General features: G+C 51.2%; 1 protein-coding gene across 17 annotated transcripts in view; it reads right to left on the bottom strand.

The window, feature by feature from the left end:
- Positions 1-24,038, bottom strand: part of PCBP3 (poly(rC) binding protein 3) — a 49,011-nt gene that overhangs the window by 16,187 nt on the left and 8,786 nt on the right. For 16 of the 17 annotated variants that reach the window (XM_031048167.2, XM_031048163.2, XM_031048208.2 and 13 more), the window contains exons 3-10: positions 8,878-9,025; positions 8,548-8,571; positions 7,731-7,763; positions 7,163-7,279; positions 6,654-6,785; positions 6,260-6,388; positions 3,576-3,650; positions 833-874 (exon numbers count right to left, since the gene is read on the bottom strand). In XM_031048167.2, the coding sequence (XP_030904027.2) occupies positions 833-874; positions 3,576-3,650; positions 6,260-6,388; positions 6,654-6,785; positions 7,163-7,279; positions 7,731-7,763; positions 8,548-8,571; positions 8,878-8,946 (621 nt within the window). In that variant the 5' untranslated portion in view covers positions 8,947-9,025. The remainder of the gene's footprint in view (positions 1-832; positions 875-3,575; positions 3,651-6,259; positions 6,389-6,653; positions 6,786-7,162; positions 7,280-7,730; positions 7,764-8,547; positions 8,572-8,877; positions 9,026-24,038) is intronic. The other variant, XM_034065462.1, reaches the window with a different exon arrangement.

Genomic DNA, 24,038 nt, shown 5'->3' with positions numbered 1-24,038 from the left:
CCAGCAGATGTTCCCTACAGGTTCTGTGGCTCCCGGACCAGCCCCAGCATCAGGGGCATCCGAACATCAGCAAAAGCAGTGCTGCAATCCTGAGTGGAGCCTGTCCCCAACACCAAAGAGCACAAGACCAAGTGGGGATCGTGCCTGTGATGCCCTGACCCATATAGGAGTGAGACAACCCCCCCAAAACAGCCATCAAACCCAGGGTGACCACTTTGGTCCGGGTCCAGGTCCCTAAGGGAGATGCATAGCCATCAGGAAGGTGAGAGATCCAGGAGCATGGTGGGTACCATCATCCCCATCCCCTTCAGGGGTTGCCAGTGTCAATTGCCCAGTGTCAATCCCTGCTTCTGAGTCACCCAGAGGAGGACCCCCAAAAAGACACATCACCCTGCCAAGGCTTCAAGCAAGAAACCACACAGTGCTGGAGCTCTTCCCCCACATCACCAAGGTACTCAGCACCTAAATAAGCCCTTGTCTTACCAGCATTTTAAGAAGGAAATAGAGGGGAAAGTTGTTTCTTTTTCTTGTTTGTTTTTTGCTTGTTTTGATCATTTTAAGGCACAAAATGCACAGAATACAGTTTCTCTCCAAAAATAAAGAGGGATAGCACTGAACAATGCAAACAATTTAGCATCAGGCCAAGTCCTCAGAGTAAGTTTGGTGCTAACAGGTTAAAAGGCTATTGAAGGTATTACAGATACTACACACGGCCAGTTAGCTTGGAAAATCCACTATTAATATTAATGTCTAATATTAATATCTTGTGAATTCACAGTAGCATGCAGGTGACACGAAAGGGGAGAAGAAAAGAAATGAGGGTAAAACTCACATCCGGGTGTGGAATAGCGTATTGTCCCTGAATTGTATAGGCCTGCAAGAGAAAAGAGAGAGATGTTATTAGGGCTGGCAGGGTCTGAGTGCAAAGCCCCATGTCTCCTTATGAATGGCTCTCCATATGGGGTAAACACTGGGATTGCAGTGGGTAGAGCTCAGCCCTCATCCTGCTCTGCCTGGGACCTACTGAGACTCCATCACAGCTCTCCCCTTGCTCTGCTGTTAGTGAAGGCAGTGTAGGACCTTGAATTTTGACTTAAGCAGCTTCATTTTGAGGTTAGGATGAGGTTTGCCATGGCTAGCCATGGGGAAGGAACCCCTGTGATACATTAAATGCCCTGCGGCAGTGAGTCCTTGGGGTGGGAGATGTACACCTCCGATCCAGGTTGCCATATCTCCTGTCCATGTTGGAGGCTTGGGTGACACGGTTTAGTGTGAGGTGTCCCTGCCCACGGCAAGGGGTTGGAACTGGATGATCTTAAGGTCCTTTCCAACCCAAACTGTTCTATGATTCAATCAAACCCGAAGCATGCTAAGCTACCAGCTTCAGGGACTTGGGCTCTGTTTGGCTTTTCCTAAAGGAAAGAATGAGCTCCTTACAGGTGATAGAATGGCACGGAGCAGGAATATAAGGTTGTGATTGCACTTTGCTGCATAAGAGATGCATGAAACAAGAGTTATCTTGTGTAGTGGATGCACAGTGACATTACCATTGCCCTTCACACCTAACCACGATCCTACAAAGCAAGCCAGTGCAGTGGGTCCATCCATAGTTTCAGTGCATAACTCTTAACATGCTTTGCCTCTACCCGGTATATTCCAGTGCCCTGTTGGGGGTTGAAAGACATTGCCATGCAGGAAGCACTGGTGCTGGTATCTTCCCAAGCTCAGGGATGGGCTGCCTGCACTGCAATGCCTTTCACCACCTATAACTGATAAATCCATGCAGATGTCTGCCAGGCAAATTAGTCAGTGTTTTTCCCATTGTTTGTAACCCTTTGTCTGTTGTAAAGAACCTGAAAACAAGCACCACTATGGGTGAAGAGCCAGACCCTAGAGAACCCAACACTTAGGACTTAACCAGTGAACAAAATGTGTCTCACTGGTTGTCACACCATTCAAGTGATTCTCAAAGAAATGGCAAAAGAGATGGATAACACTTGGAAAAGGGAGAGTAAAGAGAGCTAAGAAGAGGAAATAACCCCTCTGAAGCTCCTGCAAATTCACCATGTTGCTTGCAAACAGTAAAGTGTTAGGAAAAACCCCCAAATCCTGAAGGAAGAGGAGGAGGAAGGAGGCAAAGCCCCATGCACAGAAATAGTGGTCCCAGTGCCTGGCATCCCAATGTGATGGGGACCAGTACACCCTTGGGGACACATCAGAGGCTGCTGTAAACGGTTGTCTTTCCCAAAGGTTTAATTTGTTCATTAATGAGGAAAATTGGTCAGAAACAGCCAATTAGAGGCAGGAAGGTGTCTTGGACAGATGCAACTCAACTCTGACAGCACTGGCCTGTGTCAGTGCCAATGATGGGGCTGACCCCTTTGGTAGCGGCCACCGCATCCCTCAGCCTCCTGAGCTGCTTCTGCAGGGCCAACCCACCCCAAGCACCTCACAGCACTACTGACTGCTGCCTGCTGTGCTCTGCCACAGCCAAGGGACCTCTCAGTTCAGAGATGGTTGCTTCATCCCACAGCATCACTTCTGTGCAAGACACCGACTGTTCGCCTGCAGGAACAACACTACCTCCACCTTACTCTCCCTTTTGAGAAGAGAAGTTCACCAAGCAGCTGGACTCAAAGCTCTTTTCCAGGAGGGCTGCTCAGAAAGGAGCAACACACTCCTCCTGGTGCTGGCACTGACTAAGATGCTAATTCAGCACCGCTGCCTGAAATAGCCTGTGCCTCGGGCTTTGCTCCCATCCTTAGTTTGTCCTTCTGCTATTTACTGTGGCTGGGGAGAAAGGAAATAACTTGTGCAGAGGCAGCCTGAGCTATTGGGAGACCTTGGAGAAGCCTTTCAATACCTAAAGGGGCTGCAGGAAACCTGGAGAGGGGCTTGGGACAAGGGCCTGTAGGGACAGGCCAAGGGGAATGGCTTTAACCTGCCAGAACAGGGGAGATAGAGATGAACTCTTAAGCAGAAGCTGTTCCCTGTGAGGGTGCTGAGGCGCTGGCACAGGGTGCCCAGAGAAGCTGTGGCTGCCCCATCCCTGGCAGTGTTCAAGGCCAGGTTGGACACAGGGGCTTGGAGCACCCTGCTCCAGTGGAAGGGTCCCTGCCTGGATGAGCTTTATAAGGTCCATTCCACCCCAAACAAGTCCAGGATCCTATGACTTTTAATTGGACTGAGATGCCAGAAAACAAACACAGCCCCTGTGAGAGCACAATTACAGCCCCTCACTCAACAAGGCTTTTCCTATTCCAGTGACAACTGTTGGCAAACACTGAATTTGGGTCTAACGAAGCAAACTCCAGCCTTGGTGCACGAATGCCTGGTGGAGCTAACACCCTGCTCCCTTGCTCTGCCCCTTTCATCCTCCACCAGCTACCATGGGAAGCAAGACATCACCGTGGTTCTACCCAGAGCTTTCAGTCCAGCTGCCGTGGCATGCAATGGATGGGATGACACCATGCAAGTGAGAAGGCAAGAAACCTGAGTGCACTAACGGGCAGCGGCTGGTGCTGCAGTAAAAGGCTGAGGTTGGCAGTGGAGGCTGCAAGCGGGTCGGCTCTTACCTGACCACCTGCAAAAATGACAGGGGTGGAGGCGGGCTTTGGGCGGTAGGGAATGGTGGCACCTTTTGGTGGGGACTAGGAAAAGGGACAAGGAGAGGGAGAGAGAACATTAGAACCAGCGTTCCTGAAACGGTGGCAAAAAGAGTGTTAGAAGGCACCTAAAGGAGCATGGCCCCCGGGGCCATCGACAGCAACACCCGCCACCAGGCACACCGCGCTTCTGGACAGGAGGACACGGGGGAAAGAGGGAGTTTGATGGACAACAAGGACAATGTGGGCACCTAAATGGCTTCCCAGCCCTCTGCTGCATCCATCACCTTCACTCTGCTCGATACAAACTAGGAGCCAGCTTGACAATGGAAGGCAGCATCTTCCTCAAAGCACCCTGAGATGACCATCAAGCATTCGGGTTGGATGGGGCTTGGAGCAACCTGCTCTAGTGGAAGGTGTCCATGGAACGGGATGAGCTTTAAGGTCCCTTCCAATCCAAACCATTCCATGATCTTCTGGTTCTATGAAATGGGGAGGTCCACCCATGGACCAGGTCTTCAATCCCTCCTGTGCAGTGCATTTCTTTGCATGTCAACAGCCTTGTCCTGGAGTCACACCAGCCCCACTGAGCACCAGGGTATGGGCATCATGTGGGCATGGGCATCAGGAGTGAGCACCCTCTCTGAGTGACATGGCACAATGCTCAAGCTCTTGGATCCCTCTCATCTTCCTTACAGGGTCACCTTCAGGACTTGGTTTGGTCTATCACCATCCAAGCCAAGTCACGGATGGTCGTGCAGCAGATGCCATAAGGCATAATCACTGTGGTCAAGACCTCCCAACCGTTGGCCATAGTGGGACAATAGTGATCACTTTAGAGAGGGCAGTGAGCCCTGGAGGAGCTGGAGGTTGGAAACCCCTCTCAGATGGCAATGAGAGTGCCCAGAGATTTTATCCTAGAGCTGCATGGTGGTAGCAGTCCTTGTAAGCTGCCAGACACCTGCAGCAGAGCCACCAACCCATATGCATTCCCAGTACTCTTCCCATGTGTGGGATTGCCCCTCTCTGTCTTGCTCTTCACTGCTGTGGCCTGACCAGTCCTGTGTAGGATGGAGCAGAAGCTGTAGTGATGCATATCGAGCTGTAGTGATGTACATCAAGTTGTAGTGATGCATCCTGCTGTGCAGTGCACAGGATCTTCTCACCCACAGCATCTCTGTTGGCTTCCTCTTGAAGAGGCCATAGGAGATACTAGGGAGATTTCTACGGAGCAGGAGAGATTCCAGATAAAACCCTCCTGGTTCTACTTTAACTGAAATGACTCAGTCACTGCTATGGAAGGACAGGCAATAGAAATTACTCTCTTATGGAAAACTCTTCATTTCTTTTCTCTGTAGGTTCTTCTGGATGTCTACTTGTAGCTAAGTGGTACATCCAAGCCTTTCTGCTAAGCACAGGTCTGCAGCAAAGCTCTATGACCAAAGCACAGCCTCCCTAACCACAAACCTGCTTGTTCTGCTACTGCATTACAAATCTCAGCGGGGCTGAGCAAGGATGTAGGCCTGAAAGGTTACAAGGAGCATCTCTGTGAGCTGATAAGCTCAGGGCACTTCAGACTGCAAGAAAACTCCAGGGCTTACCTCTTTCCCATTGCTGAGCCATAACAAAGCAGCAGTGCCCCTTGCTTTTGTCAGTGAGAACAGCACTTGATAACACACCTGCAAGCATCCCCTCTGCTGCAGCCCAGAGGATAACCTGGAGTCCCTGTGCAGCTACAACTGCACTCCCCTGCCTGAGCATCACTACCAGCAGTGATGGATGGAGGAGTGGATGCTTGTGGCATCTTCCCCTTAGCTGTGCTGCTGCCAAACTGAAACTGCTCACACTTGGGTTTGCTTCATCTCCACCAAGCTTTGCCATCCTCATCTGGAGCTTTTGCAATGGCAGATGCACTGCTCCCTACCAAGGAAGGCAGCAAGGGAGAGGGGCCTGACATCTATGTCTGAGAGGAATGGAGGGTACCACTGTCCTGTGTCCCAAAGGGTCTTCTCCTGGAGCTTCTCCCATCCGAGGTGTGGACACAGGGCATACGGCTGCGGTCATCCTTGACAATAAGCCATTAGTACAGCAGCATCTCTCCATGGCAGAGATCTCCAAGGTGTGCTCATCAGAGAACGGCACCCTGGGCACGCATCCATGTGCCCTATGGACCCTGCTCTCCACCAGTCTTACTCACTACTTCTGCTGTGCCTTACTGGAGCCCAGCTTTATACTTCCAGCCCCCTGGTAATGAGGATGTACTGGTTCCCTCCTGCTCCCAGCCGTGGTCCTCATGGGGCACCATGAGCCCTACACAGAGGAGGCTGGGTGCTTGGTGGAGTGACTGCAGCCCCCATCCCCTTCCCACTGCCTTGGCCTCCTCTGGCACCCATCTCCCCTGTGCTACAACACAAACCATCCCCTTTGGGGCATCCAACTGAGCAGGTTTCCAGTGTGGGCCTCTAGAAACAATAGACAATGGTGGGGGAAAAACACACTGGGTATCAAACGGAGGTACCAGGCAATGAGAGTGTTCTGACAACGCGTGGTGAAGGGTAGGACACACGCTCCACAGCTCCCAGCGCTGCTGGTGGTGCCGGCTGGGGTGGTTTTTGTGTTCCTAGGTACTTTACCCCCTTGGTTACAGACTGTACCTCCAGCATCACCACACAGATCTGTTTGACACACTGGATTATAGCGTCGGGTGTCCCCGAGATTGTCACCGCCCGCTCCGTGGAGTTGGGCAGCATGTCCCCCGCCACTTGAACCTGAGCACCTGTGGACTGGAGACAGAAAGAGACAGGAGGAGAAATCCCACAGCTGAATGCTTTTCCCTTGCAAGCCAGCTCCGGTGCTGCACAAACTCCTGCATCAGCAGGAGCACAGTGGCAAGGTCCCATAGGATGCTGCTCCTGCATCATCTGCATCCCCTCTGCATCGCATCCTGGCAAGCGATGCATGATGCTAGCAGAATAAGGATGCTGGTTTCCAAGGCTTATCCCCCTTGGTCATGGATCAACACATGCAATGATATCCAATCTGACTTACCTCCCTGATTTCCTTGATCTTGGAGCCTCCTTTGCCGATCAGTGAGCCGCACTGACTAGCTGGCACGACCAGTCTCAGCGTCACTGGAGGTTTGCTGGTAGCAGTGCTGTTGCTCATCGAGTTGGTTATGTCCTTGGGAAGGAAGAGACAAACCATCAGCCTTTGGTACCTGACCATCCAGGCCAACCCAAATGCCTTCAGCCAGAGAAGAGGGCTCATGTCTCTCAGACTGTGGCTGGCCTCTGTCCGCAGCTGCATCACTGAGCATCCCTGCAGCCAATTCACTGTGAGACCTCTGTGAGTTCACTGAAGCTCAGTTCTTGCCTAGTTAGAGATGTCTGGGGGGGTTTATGCCAGTTAAGCAAGCCCAGACTGGCAGGCATGGGTTGGAGATACCCAAACCTATGTGCACTGCTGGCCCTAGTGATGGGCATGCCAGAGCTCCCCATGGGTCTGGACACAGACCCTTTTACTCTGCCCTCCTGGAGCAAACAGCTGGTGTTTCTCACCTCCTCAAATTTGTAGGCAATCATGGCAAAAGCCTTGAAGATGGCATCAGTGGGGCCAGTGATGGTCACAATTCGCTCAGGGCAATTCCCCTCCGAGATGTTGATCCTTGCTCCACTCTGGAAAGAGAAGAGAAGCCCTTGGCATAACCACAGACTGGTCTCTGGTCACTACTCCTGCCCCCTGTGATGCTTTCACCATCACAAAGCATCTGCTTTGGGTCTTTAACTACAATGCAAACCCATATGGATCAAGGCAAGACCAGCTCATGGGGTCATTGCTTGTGAGAAGCAGAGCATTGCTTGCTCATCTGATGTTAACTCCTTAGTGGCTGCAGGCATAAAGACCTTGCACAACCTCAAGCATCTGAGAAGTGACCTGATTTCAATGTTCATTTAAGAGCAAATTCTTGGCTCTGGAGAATTCCCATTATATACAATAGGGATTTGAGGCCAGAGTGAGAAAACTGGATCTGCCTGATACTGGGAGTTACTGGAATGTGCAGCTCTGGCCACAAGACCCCAATGGTCTCCTTCTCCTCTGACTCATGGTACAGAGCAGGTTGCTCACCTCCTCACGCATCTTCTTCACAGTCTCTCCTTTCTGAAACAAGAAGCAGAAGCACAGGCTATTACTATCAAGACTTCCACCTTCAAAACAACCCTTCCAAACACACATCTCCCCAATAGGTGGCAACACAAAGGCAAGCATTTAGGCACCTCTGTGGTGCCTGACCCTCCATTCCCATGGGATGGTCAGCGGAAGCCATTGTGGCCCTGATCCCTGTGACTTCAGAGGCTGGTTTCTGATCTAGTGTCCAAAGAGAGATCTAATGGCTTTATATCCAGATATAAAGAAGGTAAATATGTGAATCCTTCCAGGGCTGGACGAGCTGATGGAAAAATAAGGCATAAGCATATAGGGGAAAGGTGCTCATGCTGCAAATCTCTTCCACCATAAACCTGCCCTTTCAATACACCAAACCCCTCAGTCCTGGATAGCCAGGACTTTCCAAACTACTGTGGCAAGCGCCATACGGAGCTCTTCTGCTCAGCTAAATGCAGAGACAAGTGTTGCAGAACCTCAAAGGGCCTGCATGACATTTTTAGTCTTAATGAAGCTCTTTAAGTAAAATTCCAGGCAAAATGATCATAAGCACCTACTTATGACCCCAGGGAAGCAGATGGGAATGGCACTAGGTTAGGTTTGGTTTTGGTTGGGTTATCTTAGGGGAATAGTCTTTGATTCCTTTGTGGATCTGTCATGAAGCTCCTGCACACAAAACACTCAAGGGCATCGCAGGGAAGAGGTGACTGGCATCTACGACTCCACATGTAGGAAAGGTGCAGGCAATAGAATGAGATCCACATTTAAAAGCCATCCTTACCTTTCCAATGATACTGCCAACTTCCTAAAGAAAAGGAAAAACCAAACACAAAGGCATCAACATCACAAACCACAAAGACAATCCAGCCCAACCCCATAATGAAGGAAAGACCTGGGGCACCCTGTACCCAGCAGGACAGGGCAAGGGGTCAGGGATGCTCCATCCCTGGCAATGTTCAAGGCCAGGTTGGATGGGGCTTGGAGCAAGCTGCTCCAGTGGAAGGTGTCCCTGCCCGTGGCAGGTCCTTTCCAACCCAAACCAGGCTGGGATTCAATGATTAGGAGCCATGAGCACCATGTGGGAGAGGGAGCTGTGAGGAAACCCCCTTACCTTGCCATGCATCAGCAGCCGGATGGTGAGGGTGACATTCAGGCCACCTTCGGAGACCTTGGACTCCATTTCCTACTGGGAACGGGAGCTGTGCAGTAGCTGGGAGGGCTCCCTGATGCAGGAGGAGGCAGCACCACGGCTCTATCACCTGGGGATGGGAAAGGAAGATGTTTCCTATCAACACAGGGTGAATGTGGGGTGGACCATGCAGAACATGGGAATGCAGCGGCTGGAGGAGCTGCATGGGCTGAGCATCCTGCTGGGTGCAGAACTTGGGCTTTAAGAGACCCAGAGCATTTATCACACCATTCAAGTACAAACAGGCACTCAGAAGACCAAAAGCCACTTGGAAATACCTATCTGACCTCAGGAAGAATGGATTGCTACACACATGCATTCGCACCTCGACTGCGGAGCATCCTAGTTGAGCAATGCATCTCGGAACCACGCCATTTCCAGCCATTCCTGCCCTGCACATATCTAACATAACCTCTGTTCACATCCCTTTTTCTCTCTTTCTCTTTCCTCCTCTGCCCTCTAGAGGGAAAAACACCATTGATGCTTTGAAATCAGGGCTGGAAAATCATGGAACAGCAACAAATCCTTCCTTCTTCTTTCCCAACACCTCCTTAGTAGCATCTCTGCCCAAGGAGTCACCATAGGGGATGTCTCTGTAGCATGGAGAGGCTGATTCTGTCTCAAAGGAAGGTGCCAGCATCCTTCTATGTGCAACGCCAAGAGGTATGCAGCAATGTTAGTTACTCCCCCATGTTATTTAACCCCTCATATATATCAGATGGGGGAGTTCTGAACCTGGTCAAAAGTAGTTGGCATTTTCCTTTCCTCAGATGGGAACTCAGGTGACCAAAAAGCCAGTTCTCAACCATTCTTTTGATGCAAAGAGGCAGTTGGGATGAATAAACATGCACCAATCATGGATGGGAGTTGGCTTTGATGGAAAAAGTCTTTCAAGAGGTTATTATAGGACCCAAAATGGATCAAACCCTGCATGATTAGTCGGGTTTGGGCTAAGGTTCACCTTTCATTGTACTCTGTGATAATGACTTGTAATACAATGGAATTACTGATCATTAAACTGGCCTGGTATGTGTTCTCAGCATGGTCATCACCTCTATCCTTTGGGAGGCATGGAATGGGTACTGTTAACAATTACATCTCTTTTCCCCACTGGGCCAACAGGAGCCCAGCTCACTTGTTCTTGCAAACACCAATCTTGAGGCCACTGGAAGTTACAAATGGAACAAGAAAGGTAAGAAATTAAATGTGTTGGAGGTGTCAAGCCAAAAGGCACTGTTAAGAGTAGGGAAAAGGAGGAGGAAAGTGACAACACTGGGGATCAGAGGAACGGGAATGGGCTGAGAAGTGATGGGACAAGGTGCGAGATCAGGAAGTTCCTCTTTCAAGACACCCTATTGCAGGTGAACGATAAAGGAAAAGGAGGCACCCCAGGCATGAGAAGCAACATAGAACAAGCTGATGTATGGAGGAGGTCACTATTGTTACTGCTCCTGATGTTCCTGGAGACAAACAGCCTGCCCCAAAGACATGCCCATGCTGCACAGGGTGGAAAACCATCCCCAGGGATGCCCCAGGATCAACCTGACCTTGATGCAGGCAAAGAGACAAAGCCATGGTACCACCCATGCACCCCAATACGGAGCACAGCTCCCATCCCCAGCCGATGAGCATCCCCTGACAGCACAGCCAGAGGAAGGCAAGAGCCTGCTCACAGCTGATGGCCACAGTCTATGGCCTGAGGATGCAGCATTCACAAAGCCATCCTGCCCCACGCACCATCCCAAGGGCTTGCTTTTGCAAGCAGCTACAGCCCAGGGTGTCAGCCCCATAGCTGGGACACCCTGGAGCCGTGTGGGCTTTGCCATTGGGGTGATGGACTCCAAAGCTCAGCAGGATGCTCTAAACCCAGGCACATCACTGCAGTCCCAAGGAGGTGGGTCCAGGACTTGCCTGCAGAGGACTGACTGTGGTGGCAGCGCTTATGGAGGGGGTGTCTTGCCATTATCCCTCTTGCCATCCCTTTGCTCAGCATCCTTCACAGGAGGGACCCTGCATCAGGCTGTTATGTAAATGTTTCCGATTGATTGGAAAAATGGGTCATGTGTTAGCTCCAAATGCTCCTGGCTCTGAGATTTATCAGCGTTATTAAATTAAGCACGCTTCATGCTCCGCTGAGCACCCAAGCGACATTGGCCTTTTCTTCCTCGCGCTACAGAAAGGTAAGTCTTTTATAGGGGGGCTCCTAAGCTCAATGGAAAGGATGGGAACAATAGAGCCATTTACCCTGGGTGCAAACCCCCCTCGCAGCCCTCATTCTTCACAGACAAAGGGGCTGAGGAAAAATGATCCCCCCCCCAAACAGCGTTTTAAGCATTTCAGAGCATTTGCTGCCTGCAGAGACCCATCTCGGACCCTTCCTCTTCACCGCTGTGCTCTGCCTAGCTCGCAGCAGCTCTGAAATGGCTTGTTTGTCCATCTACTTGAAAGCCCTGAGGACACCATTACATCCAGTCGGGTGGACAGAGTAGATCCAGAGCTCAGCTCCAACACAGTGCAAAGCAGGTGCGGTCCCACAGAGAGCAAAGAGGCAGCATCAGAAGTGTCAAATTCAGCCCCAAAAGCCTATCACTGCAGTCCCTGATAAAGAGCCCCTCTCTGCATCCTTGTAGCCCCCTTCAGACACTGGAAGCTGCTCTGAGGTCTCCACACAGCTTCTCTTCTCCAGGCTGAACAGCTCCAATGTTCTCAACCTGGCTCTATACAGGAGCTGCTCCAGCCCCTGAGCATCCTCATGGCCCCCTCTGGGTTTGCATCTCCATGTCCTGCTTATGTTGAGGACATAAGCCAAGCCAAGCTCTGCCAAGCATTATGCCTGGGCAACCACAGGAGAATACCCAAGGCAGCATCTTCCCATCACAGGGAGCAGCCAAATGTCTTTGCACCACAGCAAGGGCAGCTCCACATGGTCTGTCCCAAGAAAGCCAGGCAATGCCTGTCCAAACCATGATCCTGCAGCAGAACAGACAGGCCTTTTGTATGCAGCTGCCTTTTTAGTAAAGTGCTCAGAGGAGGCAATCCATTTCTGCCTTCTCCCTTGGTTTTGAAAGGAAATATATGGAATTCTTGGAAATTCTGGACTCTTCATCAGGGACTGGAGTGACAGGACAAGGGGTGATGGGTTCAGACTGAAACAGGGGAAGGTCAGGTTAGATCTCAGGCAGAAGCTGTTCCCTGTGAGGGTGCTGAGGCGCTGGCACAGGGTGCCCAGAGAAGCTGTGGCTGCCCCATCCCTGGCAGTGTTCAAGGCCAGGTTGGACACAGGGGCTTGGAGCAGCTGCTCCAGTGGAAGGTGTCCCTGCCTGTGGCAGGGGTTGGAGCTGGATGAGCTTTAAGGTCCCTTCCAACCCAAACCAGGCTGGGATCCTATAAATCTCCTTAATGTACCAGGAATTCCCTATGTCTGAAAAGCAGCTCAGGCACCAGTGACCGAGGAGAAGAAAGAAAAATCAAAGCTCCAAGAGCAGAAAGACTCCTCATCCCCACACATAAACACACATAAACATCCTCCAATTGCTCTCCTTTCCAAACTTTTGGAAGCTGGAGCCATCGCTCTCCAACCTGGTTTAGAATAGGAGCCAGAAAAGCAGATGCTGGGATCCCCATGGCTCCCTCTGTATGGGCTGGTCTCCCTGCAGGAGCTTGCTGAAGCTAAGCCCTCCTCTCTTCCTCTTCCCATACATCCATGTGAGCTCCATGGGCATATTAGCCACACAGGAACAAGTCCTGCAGTGCTGTCTGCACCTCCTCTGCAGATGCCCAGATAGCATCATCAAATGGTTTGGGTTGGAAGGGACTTTAAAGCCCATCCAGTTCCATGGGCAGGGACACCTTCCACTAGAGCAGGTTGCCCCGAGCCCCTTCCAACCTGGCCTTGAGCACTGCTAGAAGACAGACACACAAGGAAAGGTTTATATGGTGCAGGCTGATCAACTCCACCACCTCAGAGCCTGTTGGCCAAGAGCCTTCACCAGTGTGTGCTGGTGAAGAGGGTCTCTATGGGGATGCTGTGCCCCGAGACCCTACCCTGGAGCATCTTGTGGTTGTCCATTGGCAATGCCACCCTGAGACATAACCCCAGCATGCTCCTCAGGCTCTCTGGTGGTTTAGAAGCCCCACCAGCAGAAAGATGACCACAAAACACCAGTGTCCTTCACCACACCACAATATGCTATGGAATGGCCCAGATTCCTAATGTGGATAGCCAACTTTCACATCAGGGATTACTATTTTGGCCAGCAAGTCCACCACTCGAGACATCTTCCACTGCAAGGAGATTGAAACACCTCTTGATCTCTCAACATCACCTTCACAAACCTCAGACCAGCATTTGGAAACCCTTGGGAAATGAAATATGTGCTAAACACAGGGAAAAGCTTGGGAAGAAGCTGCTTTCCTGCCCTTTCTTGCTTGCTTTAATAGGGAGCACTGCCTGGCCACCTGCATGAGCAGGAGCTTCCTCCCCACTCATCTTCTAGGCTTTGATCCTGCCATTAAAACCTAATCCAGTGATTTCCAGCATCGCATTGAGCAGCTGGGAAGCTCCGTGCTGCAGCCAGCCTGGGATTATGACAGCAAAGCAGCCTGGCCAGGTCAGGATGGGGACGGAAGGAGCAAAGATGCCATTGCAGAACACCAGAGTCAAGCGTTCCCTTCCAAACCCAGGCTCCAAATGGCAATGCAGCAGAAGATAAAGCTGTAAGAGCACAGCAGCATCATCTACATGAATGACACCAAATGCCATTTGCAATGAAGCTGCATTTCCAACTGCTGCCATTGTCCGTAGGCATTTGAGTCGATCTCTCCTTCTCTTACTCTCCAGCTTCAGTGGTAATGATAACCCTAACCAAAATAAGCCAAAAAAGCCATCCCGTGACACCCTGCATCCCTGCTCCTCACCTGCCCTCGATCCTTCACTGGAGACAAATGTCCCTGGTCTTGCTGCATCCCTGGATGCTTCATCCTTGGTCATCTGCTCCCTCTCTGGGTGAGATGCCTCCATTTACAGCCCAGGATGTTCCTCATTGGCTGTGATGAGTCATTAGAACCTGCCTTCCCCTCCTTGCCTGTGGGCACTTCCAGTCTCCTTCACCTCTATGCCAGTTACCACTGTGGGGATACAAACATGCCTGCCTCTTCTCCCTCCCCTACATGCCAGGCCCATCACAGGGCATCACCTCTCCTGCTGCCTCATTTGCTACCTCCATGCCTCAGGTGGGCTTCTCCCATCAACATCATTGCAGGCTGCAGCTCTTCTCTACTTCCTAAGCAATCATTTCCTACCATCCTTCCCACCAGGATGGCTTTCATCCCAGATCCTTTACCCTTGAGCTTTTACAGGGGGAAATACTGGCTCTAGATACTGGTACTAGCTAGAGTGCTGGTGCAACCCATAGCTCCTGCCACACTGCAGTGGGCTCAGCCACATCCCAGCTGAACATCCCAACCTCCCATCTGTAGTTTTCCAGTGGGGTTTCATGTGTTTCAGAGGGATTTCTGGATTGATGGATAAACCAAGAGGAATAGAAACCACCAGGCACAGGAAAGTCTCTACAACAGAGTTAGGCAAAACCCCTGGCTCCAGCCTTTGGATACTGGGAACACAAGGAGGGATGCCCAGTGAGAGTCCCTGCTCAGAACAAGAACAACTGCTTTTGTGACAGTGATGCTGTTGTCATGATCTTCTGTGTGAAGGCTCATGAGCAAAGCTACAGCTTTTCCCTACCAGTCTCCTCAGGATGAAGGTCTGGAACATCACTTCATGGCACACAACAGGACAGCAGGATGACAGCACCTACCTCTTGCCCTGATACATCTGTAGGAGGCAAAACTTGGAGCCTTACATTAATTACCAGGTCTAGAGGAAATTCAGGTAGCCAGAACTGAGATATGCATCCTCAGAGATCTATAGGATGCAGAATTCCCATTCATTCCTATGAACCACTGCTGTGTTGCAAGCAGACACTGGACACACAACAAGGAGGGAAATGGGATGGAGCAGGAGCAGGAGCAGGCTGGTAGAAAACCCAGTCTGGGCTTATTTCAGGGCTCTCTGACTGCAGGACCCTGAGCAAAATCAGTCCCTGAACCTCCTAAACCATCACTGTGGCAAACTGAGATCACCCTGCTTAGAATAACATTGGATTGCTTTGATTGTGTAGTGAATTCAAGCTGCTTTCCCAAGGCTGAGGTGAGCTGGTTAGTGGGAACAACGCACTTGAATTCAGCCGCTTCCCATTCACCCTGTTGGTGACTTTTGGAAGCATTTCCCAATAAACATGGCAGTGACTGCCAAAATGCTTGAGCCCCTCAGGAATGTCACCCCATGAGGTGATGAGAGCCAACGCTCTTCACCCTATGCAGGTGGAACCATTATGACCCAGTGACCAAGAGCATCCTCAAGATGTCTGTGAGCCTGGGTGGACTCAAGACCCTGTGTGCTGAGAAAACAGCACTTCCTGCAATGAGGAATGCCACCTTGATCTCCTTTGGCCTGCCAATAGATTAAAGAACACACTAAAACCCATCTATCGCAAGTCTTACAGGAAAGACTGGCAGTCCTTCCATGCCCAAACCAATGCCTTGGAGAGGCCAGGACTAGCAAGGACTGAGCCTTGGCTGGGTCTCTGCTCAGCATAGATGTGCCCTGGCCATGTGAGGAAAGCAGAGCCAGTAGCTCTGCATTGCACAGCCAGCCTGGACCCTGCCGCAGGGCTCAGCACTGCAGAGCGGGGCGGATTCTGCTGCAGCATCCGAGCGACTGGGGAGACAATCCCAAAGCTCCCATTAATTAGCTGGAATGTCCCCACCTTGCACCACAGAGACCAGGAATGTGACTGCTGGAATGCCACGCTCCATATCTGCACCCATAGGCATGCAAGGGGACACAGGAAACACTCCAGCAGTGCTGCAGAGGGTGGCTGGACCAAGATGCTGGAGGATGGAGGCACTCATGTAATGGGAAGGATGCTGGGATAACTCACCTAGCATTTCCATAAGCATCCCCTGGGATAAGCCTTCACAGAGGAAAGAAATGCCCTAATTGGTAGTAGATGGGTGGCTGTAACAAGGGTGTTCAATGTGGCACTGTCCTGAAAGAGCCAGGGAAGCCTGGGGCAGATAAAACCATCTGAAGATGCTCTAACTCCCCCCTCTCCCAAACACTTATCAGTAGCATTCCTGTTAAACTCCCAGGTGACAACCCAAAGAGGGGAAGCTTTTTGGAGAGCAGAGCAAGAAGCCAAAGTGAGCTTGGCAAAGGGGAGGAAATAAGACGCAGTTCAGCCAGGCAAAGTACCGAGCTTGGCTGCGTGCAATGAAGCGCACAGAAACAGAGGAAGAGCCCTTGAGTAAACTGCAGGGAAGAAGATCCAGGTCAGGCACTGGAAATGAGCTTCCCCACAGCCACGTGCTGTTGGTGACAGTGTCCTTGTGTCCGTGGTGGTTGTTTAAGCCTTACAGACATTGGTGCATTTCCAAGTAAAGCTCATCCCTGTTGGACAACTGCACTTGACACTGAGTGATGCCCAGGGTCAGTCATGCTTTAGGATGCACCCAATTTAGCCTTTCTCCCCCCAGCCAGAGCCTAAGGAATGGGAGTCAGGAGATGACACCTTGCATAGGAGATGCCTTCATAGATGCCCCAAGGGATGCTCTGCCTTCAGCTCCAAAGGACCTCTGTCTTGCCCAAAGGATGGCAGCATTGAAAACGCACCCCTCTGGAAACCAAAGGGTGAGACAATCAGGTAGAAGTCCCCTATGTGCTACTTTTTAGATGCCCTTTGTCAGGGGAAGGCCAAAGGATACCCAAAATAATGATGCCTGTGGTTATAGAATGCTCACATAAAGAAGAATAGACCACGGGGAGCTGTGTGGCCCTCAGAGGACAAGCAGGGTGTCCTCCATCAGCCTTGAAATAAGAGGGCTCCAGGCACACTCCTGGCATCCTCTGAACTGGAGGGCATCCTGGAACGCTGGGAGCAGGGATGCTTCCATTGCATCCTGCAAAACAGATGAAGATCCAACCAGGATCATGTCCCTGCAGCTCCCAGCAGCGGGCACCCCGCAGCCCCCCCGTCATTCCCCTCCTCCAGAGCTTGCCCTGGTTTTAATCCCTCTGCCAGCATCATCCCAATAATTTCTCTCTATTTTCAATCTACTGATCTAAGAACAGTCCACAAATCCCTTCATCCCGAGAGCGAAGCAACCGACTGCCTCATCCCATCCCATCCCATCTCCATCCCTTTCTCTTTAATCCCTGGAAACAGCGATGAGGCTCACAGTGCAGGGGCTACCTTAGAGGGGTCTGTCCAGGCACTGGGGGACCAACCTGGAGCACACAGGGACAAACAGGAGGTGCCAGGTTAAGACAGGCAAGGAGCCTGTTATTTCGACCATGCTCAGTCTCTACTGATGCTTTGATTTGGGTTTTAATTCAATGGCAGCCCAATGTCATGCTGTGCAAGATGGAAGATGCAGGGCTGGGGCTGTACTCAGGAGTGCCACCGTATCTCAAAGCATCAGGGGCAGGTTCCCAACCCTTCCTGGTGCAGGGATGGGGGAATTCATCCCATTCCAGCACCCCCAGCATGCTGGGAACATAATGCACAGCATCATTCTGTCGGTCCCCTCATGGGGACCAAGTGAGGGTGATGGGGAGCCAGGAACAGCTTGGCTCTGTAAATCCCAGCTCCTCCATGCTCTATTTCTCTGCCTGTGCCATTTCTCCACAAGCCTGATCACCCTGATGCTCTTTGGGAATGGGAGATTGATGGGAGACATGGGAAGGGAGACCCTTGGGGTCTCTCCCTGTCCTTGGGGAAGCAGCCTGGCATCACTCGCTCAGGACCGAGCGCATCAGTCAGGATGCAGCACTAAACCCCATCCTTCCTTCCCCAAGCATCCATTTGGCCACCACAAGGCTGGACACTGTCCCCAGCCACAAGCACTGTCCAATGGCCATGCCAGAGCTGCAGGGTCCCCATCCTGTGCCCAGCAGCGGCAGCTCTCCCTGGATATGGCTGGTGAGGAGGAGGAGGAGGATGGATGGGGGCCTTCGGCGGCTGGATCGCCGGCACGCCACGCTCAGACCCTGACAGCAGGCTCCAAAACTGTCACTCCCGATCTGTTTTCACTTCAGCTAAACCTCAACCCCGATTAGAATCAAGGAGAGCCTTCCTTCTCCTCTCTCCCTTCTCCCTGCAGTAGGTCCTCCATAACCTTGGGTCTAACCACTGAGCACATCGCACCGGGTGAGGATGAATCTCCTCCACTGGGGCTAATGGGGAAGGGGGAAACATCACCCCTGTCCCCAAACCTCATCCTGGCAGTCCCGGATGGGGCTTGGAGCACCCTGCTCCAGGGGAAGGTATCCCTGCCCATGGCAGGGGTTGGAGCTGGATGAGCTTTAAGGTCCCTTCCAACCAAAATCAGGCTGGGATCCTATGTGCCAGTGTGTGCAATCACTGCACTAGGATGGATGCATTCAGTAGGAGTGCTGGTGAGCTGCAAAAAGCTCATCACAGTAATGAGGACAGCCCTCACCCATCAGGGACATATTTAAATGCACCTTCTATTCCATTTAGCCAAAATGCAGCTGCAGAGGCATGGAAAACTCAAACCATGAAGGCTGCCGCCCACCCTTGCACTGCAAGAACATGGGGCTGGATGGCAGAGGTTCCATCCTGCGCATGGGGCTCCTTTTTGGTGCTGGAAAAGCATCATCTGCTTCTCCAAAAGGTACAGATGGGAGCCAGGGCTGCAAGCACTCTGCCCTAGTGGGGTTGGGTTTGTCCCTGTGCTCCAGGCATGAGCCCCGACTTCCATAGGGAGCCAAGCTGGATGGCTTGGTGCCTGCTCCCCAGCAAACACCCATTTTTCCCAATTTGGAAGAAGATATAATAAATAATAATAAAAATGATGGAATAAATAAGCATCACCTTAGAAAATCAGTGTTGGGACCACCAAACCAGGGAGGGCAAAAGCATCTCTGGCAGCTACCCACAAGAGCTGCACGGTGGCGAGCATCTCTCCGTGCAGGCACCCACGTCCCCTCTTCTCCTACCTCAAACGGGTGCTGGCCACCATGGACATGGTTTGCTCCATCCCATCCTGAGCACATCCCTGTTTCCAATCCTATGCACTAAAACCCCACAGCTTCTTCAGCGTTTTGAAGACATTAAAATCATGGTGAAACCTCTTAAAGAGTTGGTTTGGGGTGGGTTTTTTCCCCCTTGATCCATAGCCTTTCTTTTTCCCCCCTATGAAATGAGGGGTTTAATTCATAAAGAGATGCAATCTCCATTCAAACAGCTTAAAAGTGCAGTTATTTCTCAGAAAGATACAATTTCTTCTGCATCCGAGAAGATTAAACATGTTTATAAGAATTAATCCATAAAAGAGGGGAGAAAGCTGAGACTGAGTGTCAGGAATATGACAGAATTGGTCTGGAATTCTCTATTAAAAGCCAAACCCCAGATATTCGGGAAAACTGAGGGTTGGGTTTCTGTAGCAAAACGCAGGACAGCATCTGCCTTTGCATCTGTCAAAGCAAAGGTCAATCATTTTATGGCAACTTAAACACATCACCCTCAATCCACTGTTTCTGCTTTATTTGGGTGACTTCCGACTCATAAACTGAGATTTTCACATTAAAAATGACAATATCCCAGAAAATTCCCATTCCAAGAAAAATACATCCAAGAACGTTTTCCCTTTTTAAGAAGCGGATGATATCTGGGGGTTGGATTTAACAGCATTTAAGTCCTTTATAACCTTTGCAACTCAGATTCCTACCTAGAAAACAATGGGGTAACCAAAGGAAATGCAATGGGAATGAGATGGTGTTGGAAGGAATTTTGCTACCCTGAATAAAATGGGTATCGAAAGCAAACTGAAAACAAAGCCTCAGAATCAAAGGGATTCCTCTTTCCCAATCTCATTTTCCCCGCACAATGGAATGAAAAATCATGGAAATCGGACCAAAAAGGTACAACTGAAATCAAAGATGAAGCAATGAACATCTATGATGGTTTAGTATCAATTGCATTAAGGCAATTCCTACCCAAACACAGCCCAAAGCCCGCTCTGTGAACCACACACATTAGGAATGGCTGAAGGTTCTGGTTAACGCAGAGCCGGATGCTTCCCGATCTAGGGATACAACCTTCGGCATTAGAAAGGTAAAATCCAACTGGATCAAATTAAAGTAAATACCAAACCAGTGCACAACGTTGCCAACATATATCTCCTAGGAGAGACTTGAGGAACAGCCATTGACTCGCTCACATACCTCTTCCATCCCTAATTCCATCTCCTTCAACACAGACTTAATCCCTCTATCACCGATTCACTTAAGACAGCTCTTAAGCATCCCAAGCTCTTCTAACCCACACTGGAGCCCCACACCTGACTTATTCAATGATTCCTCCCCAATTCCCATCGCTAGGAGAAGTTGCCTGCAATAGGAGGTCTTCCACCAACCCAATCTCCTTACCTTTCTCCAAAGGGCTGCTTTAGTGCTGATGGGGGTCCGCACAGATGGCCGGTCGTTCCACGTTTGGAAAGGAGGAGAAATGCAATGGATTGGGGGGAAGGGGGGGGGGGGAAAGAAGGAAGAAAGAATCGCAGTGATTTGTTTTTGTTCTTTCCGCAGAGGGCTCCGAACCTCATTGGCCCTGGGAATGCCACCACGTGGCATGGGATGAAGGGCACGTGACCTATTTTCTCCCAAATCCCTGGGTTTTGCTGGCAAAGGGAGACGCGTCCCCACTGCTCACATCCCTATCATTCCAGTGGGCTTGGGTTTCTTTTGGGTTCAGTTTTAAAGGCCACTGAGCAAATGGGGTTGCCCCCAGGCGATGAGGGCGAAGCAGCCGATGCTTTTCCAAGGGAAAGGAGCTGGGATCTGAGACCAGCCCATGTGCAGGGGGGAGATGTAGGGATGCTGACAGAGCCTGCACACCCGCTCCAGGGATGGAGCATCCAGGAGGGAAAGGAGGGCAACAGCAATGCACATTTGGCTGCTGGGCTTAAATCCGACAGCAGCAGCAGCAAGGACCAGGCTGAATCCCTGATTCCTGAGCCTTGGAGGAAATGGGATGTGTTACAACTGCTCCATCCCTGCAAAAATGAGATCAGCTTGTGCCCCTGTGTTGCTCCTGATCCCATCCTCTCCTGACCCTCTTAGTTAACGCATGGTGGTTGCATTAACCAAGTGTCCTGCTTTGGAGGCTGCAATAGCTTTCTAGGCAGGAGGACCAAGTGCATGGCTATGTAAGGCTCGAAGGGCATTTTAGGGTGGTATTCCCCCACCAAACCTGAACCACAGCACAGTTCTGGGGATGTTCTGCCCTAACAGGGACCCTGAGGCCCTGTGGAGATAAGCAAGCCAAGATAAGGCCCTGTGGCAAGATAAGCCACAGCTCCCAGTGTCTGTCTGACTGGTGATGAGGGTTCCTCCTTGTCCCAGCTCTGTATTTCCCAATGGCTCTGAGACACCAGATCCCAGTCAGACACAGTCCCCAGGCCAAGCAGCTCATGGCCTTCCCTTGGTAACTGCAGGTAGCAGGCCATCAGTGTCAGGACACTCAGCATGGGGAATGGAAAAGGTGTCTTTGGAGCCTAAGACACCTTCTTGGTTTTCCCATCACAGCTCAAGCCTATAGGTTGCACCAGTCAGAAGTGGAGCCTGTCTCCAGCCATCCTACCATTGGAGGGCTTGAGCCACTCTTATCTAAAGGTAACACTTAAAGCTCCTTGAAGGATCAGCTGAGCTTGGGCTGTGGTGAAAAAGAACAGTTCCAGCCTCCCTTGTGCCTTCTTGGAACCACTGAATCATCATAGAATCATTGAATCACAGCATCGTAGAAAGGTTTGGGTTGGAAGGGACCTTAAAGCTCATCCAGTTCCAAGCCCCTGCCATGGGCAGGGACACCTTCCACTAGAGCAGGGTGCTCCAAGCCGTATCCCAACCCAGCACTGCTGGTTCTTCCTTGTGGCTGTTCCCCTACACACAGCTCTGCTCAGGGATGGGAAGCATCAGCAGCTCAGTCCCTATTCCCTCAGTCCCAAACCTTTCTCAAGACCAGGCCGTATCACCATGCCATTATTAAAGACAGAAGAAGAGCCATAAAATACCCCAAACATCATAGAGAAGTGCAAGGTTTCACTTGAAACCCTTTCTGCATGGGAGGTTTGCACTTCTCCAGCCCCTAGCCAAGCCAACAGGGCATTCCATCCCAACAAAGAACAACCTGAGGGAGGAGAAACTTCCCATGCTCAAACCCAAGCTACAGACACAGTCAAAAGCACTCAGCTCACTGCTTTCCCCTCCCACGTTAGGCAATGGGCAAAGGGAGAGAAGAACCCCCCCACCTTCCATCCCCATAGCTCGCCGCCTTCCCCAGTGCTGCCCAGCTAAATCTGGCTCCCCAGTAATCTTCTGCATAATTATATAATAGAGAGGCAGGTGGAGGAATGATTTTAGGCAGAAAGCAAGCTGGATTAAAAGATCAGAACCAGCAATACCGAGATTAAAATGGTTTGTTATTTTCAGCTGCATGAAATCTGTGGCTAAAGCCACACAAAGATGGGGAGGGAAGGAGCAGCATCTTTCCTCCCGCCCCAAAACCAAGCTTTCTATGAGTTCTAGGTTTCCAACCTGTGCTCAGGGTTGGTTTCCCAACACATTTTAGCTAAAGACTTAAAAGCAACGTGGAGATGCTTCAAGATCCATTCTGCCCCGTGAGCTGAGTCCGAGTTAAACCCCATCAATGCATTGCTGCTTGTTAAAGACATCCGTGACTCAATGAGTCAGCATGTGGCTGGGCACACCATTACCTATGAGAAACATGCCTCCAGGCACACAGCATGGAATCATGGAATCAGCCAGGTTGGGAAAGACCTTTAAGATCATCCCTAGCACTGCCAAGGCCACCACTGCCCCATGGCACTGGGGCCTCATCTCCACGCTGTGTGAACACTTGCAGGGTCGGTGCCTGCAGCCCTGCCCTGGGCAGCCTGTTCCAATGCCTGAGCACACTGTGGGGCAGGAATTGTTCCTCAGCTCCATCTAAACCTGCCCTGGTGCAGCTTGAGGCCGTTTCCTCTTGTCCCATCCCTTGTTCCTTGGGAGCAGAGCCCAGCCCCTCCTGGCTCCATCCTCCTTTACCAGTACCAGCACCCCAGCATGGCCTCCCCGCACCCCCAAGCTGATGGCAGGGAGATGCTTACCGGAGAGGCAGCCACGGCTGGGAGAAGCCCATCAGACAGCAGGGCAGCTCTCTGCAGGCACCTATATGGTGTCCCCCTGGCCCCCAGCAAGGTCGGTGGCCTGGGGTGCCATGCTCTGACTGATCACTCTGGAAAGGCGTGAAGGGGACGGCAGGGATAGAACAGTGGGAAAGGGAGCGGGCATTGGGGCCGAGCTCATCGCCCGCATCCCGGATCGATGCTGCTGCTCATTCACCTTCACGTTCACATTAAGCAGAAGGGTCAAGCTGGGAAATCATTTGCCACTAGTGGGCATGTCCCCATCACCCCCTCCTCCCCTCCCCATAGACTTGCATTGCAATCATAGAGACACAGAAACAACCAGGTTGGAATGGACCTTCAAGATCATCAAGTCCAACCTCATGGATTTAACCCAGTGCTGCCAAGGCCACCACTAACCCATGTCAAAGCCTCTTCCCCTAGGAAAGCAGCGTCCCCTCCATGGACACTTCCCACCAGAGCACCTTGCTAACTCTACACCTTCTCAGGCTATCCCTCATCACTCATGGCATTGCCTGGATGCAAGATGGAGCAGCAGTTTCCCAGTGCCAAGTGGTCTCCAAAGTCCTCTTCCAGGACTGTTGTATAGGAAATCTATGGGGTTCCTCACACACATAGATTTCCTATACAATAGTCATAGTGCTACTGCTTTCAAAGGATGAAATCACATGGGGTAAAACATAGCCTTGAAGAGGGTTTAGCATTTAGAACGAACACACCACCTTGCTTTGCTTTGAGAAAGAAGCTGCTGGCTTGCACAGACCCCAGGCTGCTGTGCTACGTACGGATGTTGG

The sequence above is a fragment of the Melopsittacus undulatus genome, chromosome 8, assembly GCF_012275295.1.
Source record: "Melopsittacus undulatus isolate bMelUnd1 chromosome 8, bMelUnd1.mat.Z, whole genome shotgun sequence".
NCBI classification, from domain to species: domain Eukaryota; kingdom Metazoa; phylum Chordata; class Aves; order Psittaciformes; family Psittaculidae; genus Melopsittacus; species Melopsittacus undulatus.
This window is presented reverse-complemented; position numbering and strand designations above follow the sequence as displayed.